The 13,745-nt window shown below is 48.1% G+C and overlaps 1 protein-coding gene across 13 annotated transcripts in view; it reads left to right on the top strand.

Annotated features, from left to right (window-relative positions):
* The window catches only part of SLC39A11 (solute carrier family 39 member 11), a 395,845-nt gene that overhangs the window by 95,467 nt on the left and 286,633 nt on the right, over window positions 1-13,745 (top strand). For 3 of the 13 annotated variants that reach the window (XM_082707646.1, XM_082707644.1, XM_082707645.1), the window contains exon 4: window positions 1,068-1,227. The exons of the other annotated variants lie outside the window; for them this stretch is intronic. In XM_082707646.1, the coding sequence (XP_082563772.1) occupies window positions 1,068-1,227 (160 nt within the window). The remainder of the gene's footprint in view (window positions 1-1,067; window positions 1,228-13,745) is intronic. 13 annotated transcript variants of the gene reach the window in all.

Genomic DNA, 13,745 nt, shown 5'->3' with positions numbered 1-13,745 from the left:
TTATCGATTTACCTTCCCTGTGTACGTTTTGTATATGTTGTTCTTTTAAGTGAGCTGTGTTATATTGTTCTTTAACTAGTTCCCTTGAGAGTGAAGGAGTAAAACATGAACTTGGCAAGAAATTCAAATGGTACAAAGGGTCTGCGGAAAAAATAAATCCCTCCATCTCTGTTTTCAACCAGGGCTTTGGAGGCCATGAATGATGGAAAATCTAGTTTGATCTGGCTTAGGAAGAAAACAAATGTACTGGCCCATGCATTTAAAATACCAGGCATAGGGGTGCCTGGGTGGCTCAATGAGTTAAAGCCTCTGCCTTCGGCTTTGGTCATGATCCCAGGGTCCTGGGATCGAGCCCTGCATTGGGCTCTCTGCTCAGTGGAGAGTCTGCTTCCCTTCCTCTCTCTCTGTCTGCCTTTCTGCTAATTGTGATCTCTGTCAAATAAATAAGTAAAATCTTAAAAAAAAAAAAAAAAGCCAGGCATAGAACTGGCCGCAGATATTCCTTCTAGACCCTGTAGATACGAAGATGTCACTGGGGCCTGGGTTTCTCTATTTCCTGGCCTCCTCCTTCCTTGTGTGGCTCTGCTTTTGGATACTCAGTTGACATCCCCTCGGTCTCACCTCCTCATAAGGAGGAGGAGTCTTCCTTCCCCAGCTTAAACAGCCTTGGAATTAACTTTCCTTGGCAGGGAGTCACTTGGGTTGTGTGCTTATCCCTGGACACCAATCCCATTGCCATGGGGATGTGCTGTATTGATTGACCAGGACCGGGCCAACTGCCCACATCGACTGCCCACATCCTCTTCCTCCTGGTAGATGAAAAGCAAAGACTAAAAGTGTTGAATAATGGGGCAGGGGGAGAGATGTTTTCTCTGAAGCAAACCTGAGATGCTGTTGCCAAAGTCAGTGTAATGGAGGTTGGGGTGGTCAGCACACAGCAAAGGGGCCCACATGCTTCAAGATAGAGCAGACATCCCCACACTCCTTGAGCCACTTAGGAACCACCCCAAAACATAGTGACTTACGTCAACAACAGTCTGTTATTTCTTATGTGTCTGTGTTGGCAGGGCTCAGCTGGGTGGTTCTTCTTTTCTTGCGTCGGTCACTCACAAGGTGGGCCATCTGGCAGCACAGCTACACTGGAGGCTAGAGGAGGCCTTCCCTCACAGTTATGGGCACCTGGTGCTACCTGTCCTCTGGGTCTCTGTCCCACGTGGTGCCTCATGGGTGAGTACGTGCAGGTGGAAGCCGGAAGGCCTTGGAGACCTAGACTCAGAAGCTTACATGAAATCTCTCATCATGTTTGACTGTCCAGAGCAGGTTGCAAGGCCCACCCAGATTCGAAGGTTCTTGGTGGTAAGAGCCTGAACAATATCATGGCTGCTCCATCCTCTACCTCCTCCCATGCATGCAGAGGTGATGCCTGCTGATGGTCTACCCTCCCACGGTCAACCAGAATTCCTCTTCTGTGGTTGGGTGCCTTCTTGTTGCCATTTCTAGAAGTTCCTGGCCCCCAACGCTGGGTCTCCCTTTGTCCTGTTTTCTCCGTCCTGCTCCTCAGCCTCTCTTTGGGCGTCATGCGCACCGGCTGAGAGGAAAGTCTCTTTCTTAAGTTTTCATTCCATTTGCTAACAGACACTCAGGGAAGACATCCGAAGACCCAGGGGCACTTAATTCGTGCTCCGTGGGCGGTAGAGAAACAGAACCTTCATGGGCTTTGTCCTGGGTGTGTTCTGGTCTCCCGAGAGGAAGGTGTGTGGGCTGACTTCTCAGGACAGTGTTCCAGAAGCAGGAATTAGGCGAGGCAACTTTCTGTGGCTAACAGTACTGTGATCTCCCTGGAAACTTGTCTTGGGGACACGTGACCTTCTGAGAGTAGGTGTGTCCACACTGTGGACATGGAAGGGCCTGGGAGAAACACCAGTTCTTACCTTCCGTGCTTCAGCCTTGCTTGGTTTCCTTAACCTGTATGATTTTGATTTTTTTTTTTTTTTTAAGGGTCAAAAAATTCCCTTTTAAATTCAGGCATCCATCTTACTCTGTCTTTGCAGGGGAGTGTCTGCCTCATTTTAGTAACATATTTTAAGGATATAAAGAGTACATTGCTGAAGGCAGGGTGGTGGGAGAAGGTCCATCCTAGTGTTTCTCTGGTGGGAGCGTGGGCAGAACAGCTGAACGGTGCTGGACTATGGATTTATGCCTCTCCTTGCCCCCCATGGGGAGGGGTGAGTAGTGGAGACCAGAGAAGCTATGATCAGAGGCTGAGGGTCCTCACTGCTGCCTTCTCCCAGGGCTGGAGGTGTGTCAGCCTCAGGCTCTCCCTCCCCGATGCTTCCTACCCCAAGGAATGGGACCCCAGGAGCACCTATGTAACACCTCTGCTTTCCTGGGTGAGAGGGGCCCTCTCTGGGCAGTGGAGGCCAGGGCGCAGAGCTCCGATCCTGTGCACTTATAGAGAGCACTGGGCTCAGAATTCGAGGTGGGAGCCCTGGGTTGCATTTCTGGCCGACCTGTTTACAATCCCAGTGATCAGCGATCCCAGTGATTAGCCGCAAGTCCTGTAACCTCCAGGCCTCTCCTGGCTCCACCGAGACTGAAATCCTTCTCCTCCTACCTTGTGCACAGAGTGGAAGGAAAAATGAGGGCGTGAATGCTTACTGCCTTTGTGCCCTCCAGAGCGAAGGGAGAACAAAATACCAGGGAGACAGTCGCCTTAATAGCTTGCTAGTGGACACTGATCTTTGCTGTCATGGTGCCCTGGCTTTTAATCCCACATTTGATTTTGGCTCAGGGCCATGATGAGCTGTTTCTGCAGTCTTCGCCAAACAGCAATTGGAATAGAACCATCAGGCCGGATGGAGAGTGAGCTCCATGAGAACTGTGCATTTGACAAGCCAGAGAAGGAAAGCAAGGCTTCATCCTTAACCTTGCACAGATTTCTTTTTTCTTTTCTTTTACTTCTTTCTTTCTTTTCTTTTCTTTTCTTTTTTTCTTTTCTTTTTTTTTTTTTTGGTAGCGTTTCTTTGGAAACCTCTTCATTTCTGAAGCCCTGATCTTCTTGTAAGAAATTAACCACAACAGCCCTGGGGCTAAGTGAGTTCCTTGTTCTTAGAGGGGTGAGGTGGGTGAAAACCCTATCTGTTAAAAATGAATAAGCAAGGGGAAAATAGATTAGTATTGTATTTAAGGCTGGAGGAAGGGGCAAAGAATCATTGCCTGTGCATCTGCTCTAAGTAGATTACCTATCTGAATTTGCAGAACACTCTGTAATTATGCATGAAGAGATCTGTGGGGTGGGGTTTGTCCCTGAGCTGACTGTAGGGAACACTTATCTTATGGGCTCCTGAGTCCTAAATATTATTATGTGACAGTGGTTTATTGCTTCATATTTTTCAAAGCTTTTTCCCATCCATTACCTCATCTGACCCTCATAATAACCCAGGCTCTGTAGGCTTTCTTTTTTGCACATAATAGATGAAGGGAGTGCTACCTTCCATGCTGGACTTCTTTGTGTGATCTGTCCATGGGATGCATGGGGCAGCGCAGAAAAGAAGGGAGCCTCAGTCCCCACAAGGCAACCCCCCCACAAGGTGTGCCTAGCGCTGAGGATACACAGTAACAAAGCAACCTCAGGTTCCTGCTCTCGTGGGACTGTTGTTCTGGCAGAGAGAGTTACAACATGAAGTCTAGCATGGTAGATGGATGGATGGATGGATGGATGGATGGATGGATAGAAGGGGAAGAATGGGTCCTATCCACTCACCCACCCCTGCTTCCTTTGAGAGCCTTACTGTGCCTAAATATTTTCATATTCCCTTGCTCTGTTTCATGAATCATTGTGGAGCACCCACAGTAGGACCTCATCTTATGCAGCCCCTGGAGAGGGTGAGCCCCTCCCTGTTGGAGAGAGCCAGCATCCTGCTGGTTTGGAATAGAAGTGCTCATGGTCCTGGGCAGGTTGAGTTGGGAGGTAGATCATTGTTAACAGGTCAAGGGAGAACTTAACCTCTCATTTATTTGAACTCAGTCTTGTCATTATGGATGTCGTTTCCCAAGTCCTGAGGGTTTGCCTACCCTTTCTCTCTGGGAGCCTGATCCCATCCATATCCTTGTCATTGGGAACTTTGCTCCATATCGACTGAGCATCTCATATTCCCTGTCTTCATCTACTGTCCCCTGAGGTGGGATTTCCAGGAAAGGCTTTGAAGCTCTCTGCTTATTCTCTCTAGGACTTCTCTCCAGATCCTGAATGCTTGTTCATTTCTCTTCTCTGATTCTCAAACTGGAAGCATCTGGAAGCCAGGGGCTGTCTTTTTCACCGCTGGGACTTGGTCCCTAGTACAGGAACTCCAACATAGTTGGCCCTCAAAAATATTTTTCGTATAAACATTGAATGAGCTAGTGAGTGCATTAGAGGTTTTTTTGGGGGTGTTGGCTGCCCTTAGGCTCAGCCCAAGTTCTCTAGACCATCTGTGTGCCCTGATGGACAGCCCTGGAACACCAGGATGAAATCTCAAAATAGGCAATGAGAAATCTTCTGAGTCTAAGGAAATCCATCTTCCCGATTCTTCCAATGAAGGGAGGAATTAATTGAATGTAAACTCATTACATCTCTGAAGCACTTTGAAAATTTCCCCATGATTTAATTACAATGAACTTCTCAGGATGTAGCCATGCCAGGAAATGTCTCAAACTGTCAGTGGCTTGGGGTGAGCCAAGGGCAGGGGGCGTTGGGCACTGCGGGGCGGGGCCTTTTCTCTAGAGGGCCTGTGCTTGGTGTTACAATGAGCTCTGGAGTCACCCTGGGTTTGAGCCTGGTTTCTCTCCTCACTCGTTGGGGGAGCCTAGACTTCGTAAGCCTCAGCGTCCTTGTCTGCCAAACAGTACTGTCTCCTCTATAGGGTTGTCGTGTCCGTGAAACGAGTCAAAATACCTTAAGCATTTAGTGTGGTGATCAGCACGTAGTAAATGCCCAGTACATTTTGACTACTGTTATGTCCTGTCAAGGGTCGTGCGTGGAGTACACATGTAGAATTTTGAATTGACCTAAGTGAGCAAACATGCAGTATGGTTTGGAGCAGCTTTCCTTCAGGATGTGGCCCCCTTACTACTGAGCATCCTTTGCCTCCTACAGCTGATTATCTTCCCTATACAGACTCGTCCCACCTTCTCGGCAGCGCCATCTTGGATGCTTGGGTACATTTGGATCTTGGACGAATTTCTTTGTTCATGTATAAGTTAAAAATAATGGGATCATACCATACATAACGTTTAAAAACACGTTCTTTCAATTTATTATTTCCCACATGTTTTCTTGTTATCTTGGTGCTTTTAAGGTTCCCCTCCCAAGAACTGGCCATATCTGTTTTCATTTTTATCCAGGTGTAATTGAAATGCACTTAACTGCTCGCACAACTAGGATTTTTTTTTTTAAAGATTTTATTTATTTATTTGACAGAGAGAGATCACAAGCAGGCAGAGAGGCAGGCAGAGAGAGAGAGAAGGAAGCAGGCTCCCCGCTGAGTAGAGAGCCCGATGCAGGGCTCGATCCCAGGACCCTGAGATTATGACCTAAGTTGAAGGCAGCGGCTTAACCCATTGAGCCACCCAGGCGCCCCAACAACTGGGATATTTCTAGCTAATGACTTGTTGCTCATTTAAATGTACTTGAGTTTTTGAATCACTTTCTTTTCTCAGGGCCATCAATCCACACATCTAGAAAGAACCGATGTTAATAAAAGGCTTATAAAGAAAAAACAAAAAACAAAACCACAACACTCTCCTCCCGTGCCTCGCACAGCCCTGTCTCTTTCCCAAAAGTCACCACTTTTGTCTGTTTCTTGAGAAATTTTCCCCATATTTCTAAATGAATCTATTTTGCAATATTTTGATTTGGAAACCAGTATCCTTAAGTTCTGGTCAGCGTTATCTTTGGGTTTCTTAAGTAGTTCCCCCCACTTGTCCTCCACCCTCTCTCTCTCTCTCAGTTAATCTTTTTAGTGAGCTCTTGGGCTTCCCGAATGAGCCACTCATTTTCCTCTCTTCTCTATTTTATAATCACTCTGCTGTTTTGTTCTGCTTGGTGGGAAGTTTCATTGACTTCAACTCCACAGAAAAAGCAAATGTGTCTTTTCTTTTTGAATGTTTTCATAGTTTCAGTTTCTAGAAACTTCTTGTTCTTTGTATTTCTTCCCCCCGCCTTCACCCTTTTCTTGTCCATGGATCTTTTTTTTTTTTTTTTTCATAGATTTGATATAAATGATAGATTCTTCTCTTTATAAATGTTGCTTCCCTGAGTTTTCTGAGGTCTCTCTAAGAGCCGCCTTGTTCCTCTGGTTCCTGGGCTCCTGCAGTAGCAGTGTGGACATGCATTTATTTTATTATTATTATTTTTTTAAAAAGATTTTATTTATTTATTTGACACAGAGAGAGAGAGAGAGAGATCACAAGTAGGCACAGAGGCAGGCAGAGAGAGAGGGAGGAAGCAGGCTCCCCGCTGAGCAGAGAGCCCGATGCGGGGCTCGATCCTAGGACCCTGAGATCATGACCCACTGAGTTACCCAGGCACCCCTATTTTATTATTATTTTTAAAGACTATTTATTTTTTAAGACTATTTATTATTTGAGAGCACAAGCAAGGAGAGGGGCTGAGGGAGGAAGGGGGCAGAGGGAGAAGCAGATTCACTGCTGACAGATGCTAACTGGAAGGCAGATGCTTAGCCGACTAAGCCACCCAGGTGCCCACAAGGACATGCATTTAAAAAACAGTTTCCAGGGGACACCTGGCTGGCTCAGTCTATACAGCGTGTGACTCTTGATCTCAGAGTCGTGAGTTGGAGCCCCATGTTGGGCATTGAGCTTCCTTAAAAAAAAAAAAAAGTGGGTCACCTGGGTGGCTCAGTTGGTTAAGCATCTGCCTTCGGCTCAGGTCATGATCCTGGGGTCCTAGGATGGAGCCCCGCATCAGGCTCCCTGCTCAATGGGGACTCTGCTTCTCCCTCGCCCTGTGCCTGCTGCTCCCCCTGCTTGTGCACACTCCCTCTTTCTCTGTCAAGTAAATAAATAAAATATTAAAAAAGAATAAATCAGTTTCCAGCTGAGTAAAGAAGCGGTGCCTTGCCGTAGTACTAGCCGGCACTCTGAGCCACATATGTGGGTTAGTTCACTTCATCCTCACACCACCTGGATGAGCTAGGGGCTGCCTTTCAGTTTTGCAGGTGATAAAACAGAGCTTATGGAGGGGACGGATCTGCCCAGGCACTGATGGAATTTGTCTGAAGTCTATCTGATTCTGGAGTCTGTGTCCTAAGCCCAGTGATACACATTTCTCTGATTCTTTTTTTCAAAAATTATTTTATTTTTTTTCAGTGTTCCGAAATTCATTGTTGATGCACCACACCCAGTGCTCCATGCAACCCGTGCCCTCCTTAATACCCAGCACCAGGCTCACCCATCCCCCCACCCCCTCATTTCTTTGATTCTTGATTACAGGTGAGGTTAAACATCTTATTAATTCTTGAGTAGCCTTGGGCATGTCTTTGGTGATGAGCTGGTTATATCCTTTGCCCAGTTTATGTCTCATAATTATTATTTGCAGCAGAGGCTTCCGAAATCCGTCTGGAGTTTCTCCCTGTCCCTCACCCTGTGCCAATCCCTTCTGCACCTGCCACCTGTACTCGGCTTTCCCCCGCCCTCACTGCAGCAGCTGCCACCCCAGCCCCGGGCAGCAGACGGCCCTGTGGCCTCCTCACGGTCTCCTCACCTAGGACGTCCACTGTTCCTTCCGCTGCAGCTCCTTAGCTGGCCATCTGATGGGCTGCTCACACTTGACAAGTTCAACCCAGAGCTCTCAACTGCCCTACTTCATTCACTTCTTCCCCATCCTGCCCTCCACCTCTGCTGTCCCTGAGTTTTTCTCTTCTCAGTTGCGGGCACCATCTTCCTCTAAACTGCACAGGCCCCAAACCAGACGTCACCTTGATTGCCATCTGTAACAGGTTGCACAGGGTCCCCCCACCTCCCACCCCCACCCCCTGCCCGCTGCCTCCCAATCTCTGTCCACTTAGAACCTGTGGTTGTGATCTTATTGGAGAATAGGGTCTTTGCAGATATCATCGAGTAAAGATGAGATCATACCGCTTTAGGGTGAGCCCAGAGTTCCATAGGACTGGTGTTATAGGAAGAGGGAAATTTGGACACAGACCCAGAGACAAACAGGCAGAAGACAGCCACATGCCAAACCGATGTGTCTACGGGCGAAGGCACACCAAGGATGGTTTGTCGTCCTGGAGGTCAGAAGAGGCAAGGGAAGTTTCTTCTCTAGAACTTTGAGAGGGAGCCTGGCCCAAGATTCTTGGCCCAGAGCCAAGATTCAAATCCAGCCTGTGTGGCTTGAGTCCTTGCTTTGGAACATGACACAGTCCCTACGGGGTTCTCTTCTAATACAGCTATAAGGATTAATATCGTAGCACACGTTAAAGGCCTAAAACAAAAACAGGTCTCAAGACTTGATAAATACTAGATATTATAATGCTTATTATAGGTCTCTCACTCTTATTAGAGCTAAGGATTTGAGAGAAGAATTTAATCAGAGACTTATGGTCTACGTATGAGAGTTCCTAGGGATGGAAGCCCTACTTAACCTATCCTGACATGCATATAGACACGTGTCTGCAGGGGGTTAATAAAAAGCGTGTGAAGGAAGTACAAGCGGTGTACCCAGGAGGATCCACTTGTAAAACACACAACAAAGGGGAGATGTCCCCAGCCACCAGAGACCCCTCAAACCCCCACCCCCCGAGTCACGGATCTGCTAAATTTTAATCCCCTTCTATAATACGTCTACATGGGTTGGCCTGGGCTCACACACCTAGACGAGCAAAGAACCGTGGTGCCACCCAATGGTGGGAGACAGGCCACAGGGAGCTGGGATCCTAGCCCATCTCAGGGAGGGCAGGAAGGCCATCAAAGACACACCAGGAGGCTGAAGGCATTGCTGGGGCGGGAGAAGCCCAGGTTGGAGGGATCCCCAGGGCGGGCAGGGGAGACGGCCTACAGAGTGTTGTGTGTGAAACCTGGCACTCCTGTTAGTGTTGGGAAACCAGCAGAAACTAAGCATTCCAGGAATGGCTGGACTGGTTCCAGGAACAGCCAAGGTCCAGGCAGAACACACAGACAACAGGAAGCACAGAAAGGTGATGGGAACAAGCCGAGAGAGCCGGGATACTGTGCCAAGATGTTTTAACTTTATTCAGTAAAGAAGCAGGGAGCCATGGAGAACTTTGGGGGGTGGGGAGCATGGGAAAGGGTCTCAAATATGATTTAGAAGATGATTCTGGGGGCAGCATAATTAATTCAGGAAACAGTTAACGAGTCAGGCACTGAGGCTTGTAATATACGAGACAGGAACTCTGGCCAGGAGGAGCTTCCTTAGTAACAGTGGACAGATGACATACATGAAAACAAATGAAGAAATTTGGAGAACATGAGTGAGATGGAGGGAAATAAAGCAACATCCTGGAGTTGGAAAACTCCAGGTGATTCTAGTGTACAACCAGAGTTGGAAACAACCCACCCGTGTCTTGAGTCCAAGCCACTCTGCCTGGCTTCTGAATCATACCCAATGTCCCATGGGACCCCAATGCACACCCTCTCTTCTAGCTGGGCTGGGCACCCTGCGGTCCCCACAACATAAGCTTTGGCGCACTTGCCTCCCCGACAGCAAGAAGGTCCTACCCTGTTCTCCTTTCTAAATCAGGTGCAGCTGTCAGGAGCCCCTCACCGTGTTTCCTTTGGTGTTTTACTTTTACTTTTTTAAAAGATTTAATTAATTAGAGAAAGAGCGCTTGCGCCTGTGCCTGGGAGCAGGGGGAAGGGCAGAGGCAGAGGAAGAGAGAGAATCTCAAGCCGATTCTGCACTGAGCACAGAGCTCAATGTGGGGCTCGATCTCACAACCCTGAGATCATGACCTGAGCCGAAATGAAGAGTTGGACACTTAACCGACTGAGCCACCCAGGTGCCCCTGATGTTTTACTCTTTAACAGCGTTGTCATTGTCTTTCTTGGAATGCCAGGAGGTTTCCTTTATCGTTTCAGATGCCATCTCTACTTATTTCCGGCATCTTCATAGTCTTATTATGGTACCCAGTCTGCTCCTCAGAGTCACGACCCAGATTAGCTTTTTTTTTTTAATTTTTTTTTAATTTTTTAATTTTTTTTTTTCCAGATTAGCTTTTATACTGTTCTTCCTCCCTCCCAGCCCTCTGGGATCCAGCGTGATGTTGGGCCTGTAATAGTCACTGATGAGGTACTTCTCGATTGACTTGTAAAAATTAATTTCGTATCTGGTTGGAGACAGAGGTTGGAGACGTTCCTCGACTTAGGTACTTTGGGAGTCATTATTGCCTGACTTTCATGGATTGTAAGTTTGTTCATACTGTTTTTTTTTTTTTTTTTAAGATTTTATTTATTTATTTGAGAGACAGAGCATGAGAGGAGTGGGGGGTGGTGGGGGCAGAGGGAGAAGCAGACTCCCTGCCGAGCAGAGAGCCTGTTGGGGGCTCGATCTGAGGACCCCGGGTTCACGGCCTGGCCGAAGGCAGACACTAAACTGAGCCACCCAGGCGCCCCCCGTTTGTGCCTCCTTCTTAATTCTACACTGGATTTAGAGGTTGGAGTCCACATCCGTTTCCTTTGACAAACATTTAAGGAGGAACTTCCTTGTAGCACAGCTTGGGTTGGATGCGGTTATTTTGAACTCTGTGTTCTGCCCGGACTTCAGTACACTTTCCTTAGAGTAATGCACGTCGAATAATTGATACTGATCATCAGTGCTTTGTAAATGATCTACGTCAAATGATTTCCTCTCCCCTTTTCATTAAGAGGGAAATTTTGTTCTGTGGCTTGTCTTTCCTATCATTACAGAAAGGCTTAGCTGCCCTTACGACGCCAGAATATTCTGATCCTTAAGGAGCTCTTTACAGATTCATTCTTATTTCCAGAGCAGAAATTGTCTCAAAATGAGCCCTGGAGCGGAAATGAAAAGGTTTTTACGATGTGGGTGAGGTGGTTAGCTGATTGTTTTGATCATTCTGTGCTGGTACCTCTGACCCCAGAGGGAAATTAATAGCATTATAAATTATGGATCCCTCTGGCATTTTGCACGATGCTCTGAGAAAAGAAGCATCGTGAGTTTTGCTAGGTTTTGGGAACTGCAGAAGGGAAATGGGGGATTTTAATTCCTGGCAACATGAGAGAGTTTGCAACTCTCTGCTCATTTTAAATGTCTCCGCTAGTCCCTTTCAGCCTGCTGGTATCGAGGCTGTGATTGGGAAGCCGACAGCAAAAACACACCGTCTGGGGTGGGTGTGTCTCATTATCCTGCAGAAACATTTTTGGAAATAGAGTTGTTGAATATAGGATCCCTTTCTCCCATTGGCTTTTCATTCTGCAGTCAGGGTCTCCTATTATTAAGACATTCAGAAATTGTATTATACATTTATTTATAATATTTATTTATATTATAATTTTTAAAAGTGATATTATCAATTTATTTTGAAATTCACCCCAAAGATACATGCATGTATAGTTTAAAAAGTCAAGTTGTGGGGCGTCTGTGGGCAGCTCAGTTGATGAAGCATCTGCCTTCGGCTCAGGTCATGGTCCCGGGGTTCCGGGGTTGAGCCACCCGTCAGGCTTCCTGCTCACAGGGATTCTGCTTCCCTCCCCCAACCCCCACTTGTATTTTCTCTCTCAAATAAATAAAATCTTTAAAAACAATAAATAAAAAGTCAAGTTGTTTTCCCGGGTTGACAACAGAGCTGGCAGGCTGCTGACCTTCCCCGCCCCTGATTCCTGCTTCTCAGGGATGAGCAAGAGCGAACCGTTTTTAGCCGGTCTTCGTCTGGCTGCCTTCACGTGTCTCAACCATGCCTACTCTGCCCCTGCTGGACTCTCTCAGCTTTCAGCGCAGCCAGTGACTTGCAGATGTGGAAGGTGAGGACCTGGTGCTCTCCTCTCCAGCTCCTCTCCTCCCACACCGTAGATCCGTTCTAGCTTGTAGATCTGTTCACTGGCTGCAGCTTCATCCTGGAATAGTCTCGAGCCATCATTGAACGCAGTTGTGACACCCGCTGCAGTGTGGGTGAAACCTCCGACGCAGGAAGCTAAGTAATCCAGTTACAAAGGGGCAAATAGTGCATGATTCCACTTACACGAAGCATCTAGAACGTGCGCGTCTGTAGACACGGAGAGTAGATTAGAGGTTCCCGGGAGTGCGGGGAGGGGAGAGGCGGAGAGAATGGGCAGTTACTGCTCCACGGTTACAGAGTTTCTGGCTGGGGTGGTGAGGAAGTTTTAGAAACACCGATGATGGTCACGCAACACTGGGGCTGTGATGAAGGTCTCTGAGTTGGGTAGACTTTAACATGCCAACTTGGATGTTGTGTATATTTTCTCACAGTCAATAAGTAAATTACTTAGTAAGACCCTCGTTGGTCTGCTTACATGGAGACTGTGAGTGTTATTCATGAATTTCCTTTCTCGTGCAGCTGTGATTTCCAGCATTTAGTAAAGGTCTCCATTCCCCCCTTGGCCGCCCTCCGGTCTCCCTCATAGAGGTCTGTAAGTCTCACCTCCAGACATGCACACTGGCCAGGGGCTCTCCCGATTTTGCTCTTCCGAGGAGCACCCCCAGCTCCTCGTCTCCTCTGGGCTCTTGAAGCCCAGGTCCTGCTGACCAGTAGGGCACCAGGAGGTAAAGAGTCTTTAGCCGGCTGCCCCAGAAGCAGAGCCTGGCCCGGGGTCATGTGTGCAGGGTATCTGGGGAGGCAGTGCTGGGGGAGAAGCTGCCCATGGGACGGGGGCCCCTGGGGCAGCAGCTGGGCTGGGACGTGGGAGCACTGGGTGGAAGCACTCTGGGCGCCGCCATTGAGCACACAGGCTCCCCCGTCCTCTTGCTTTCGGTGGGGTGCTCTCCCCCTGGTCACGCATGGGCTTGGCCACCTGAGGTACAGGAGGAATCTGGGGTCCGATCGCTCCTTAGCCGCACTTTCCACCAGGCCTCTTTGCCATCCCATCGGCACGCGCATTTCCCATCGCTCTGGGCCCTCTATTCGTGGGCTGATCTGGGTTCTGGGGGGTAAACGGGACAGCCTCCTCGGGGTGTCTGTCAGTCCGTAGCTGCCCTGGCTCTCCCTCTCCTTCTGTCTTTGTGGTTAAGATCCTGCCCATTGCTGTACCTTAAGCCCAGTGGGAATTCAGGATCCAGCAGCTTGTGTCCAACTGGCCCCATGTATTCTAAGTTCCACAGCTTATATCCCACGATATTCCAGAATGGGCTAGGATGTACACATCAGGACAGTAAACATGGCTATCGTAAACACGGTCAACACTGACCGTTCTATTTAGGGGGAAATCATTCTCTGGTTGGACCCACTGAGTAGGTGACATCGTGAATGTTGTTGTTTCTGAGGAATCTCAGATGTCTGAGACGAGTGGAGCTTTGGGATTAAGAGCTTGACCTTGGTTTTAGATCCCAACTCCGTCACTTGCTGCTGGGCGTCCTTGGGTGACTTACTCAACCTCTCTGAATCACAGGGAGGAAGCTGTAGATTTTCCAGAGGTGGAGCTTGTGAGACATGCAGTAACCCCCCCCCCCCAACATGAGTAGCGTCTTCCCACCCAGTCTCTCTGCTGGCCGTACCAGGCAGACCGTGGGCCCTCTGGGCTTCATGTCTTTGTTCCTC

This window comes from Mustela nivalis, assembly GCF_964662115.1.
Source record: "Mustela nivalis genome assembly, chromosome: 17".
In the NCBI taxonomy this organism is placed as follows: domain Eukaryota; kingdom Metazoa; phylum Chordata; class Mammalia; order Carnivora; family Mustelidae; genus Mustela; species Mustela nivalis.
This window is presented reverse-complemented; position numbering and strand designations above follow the sequence as displayed.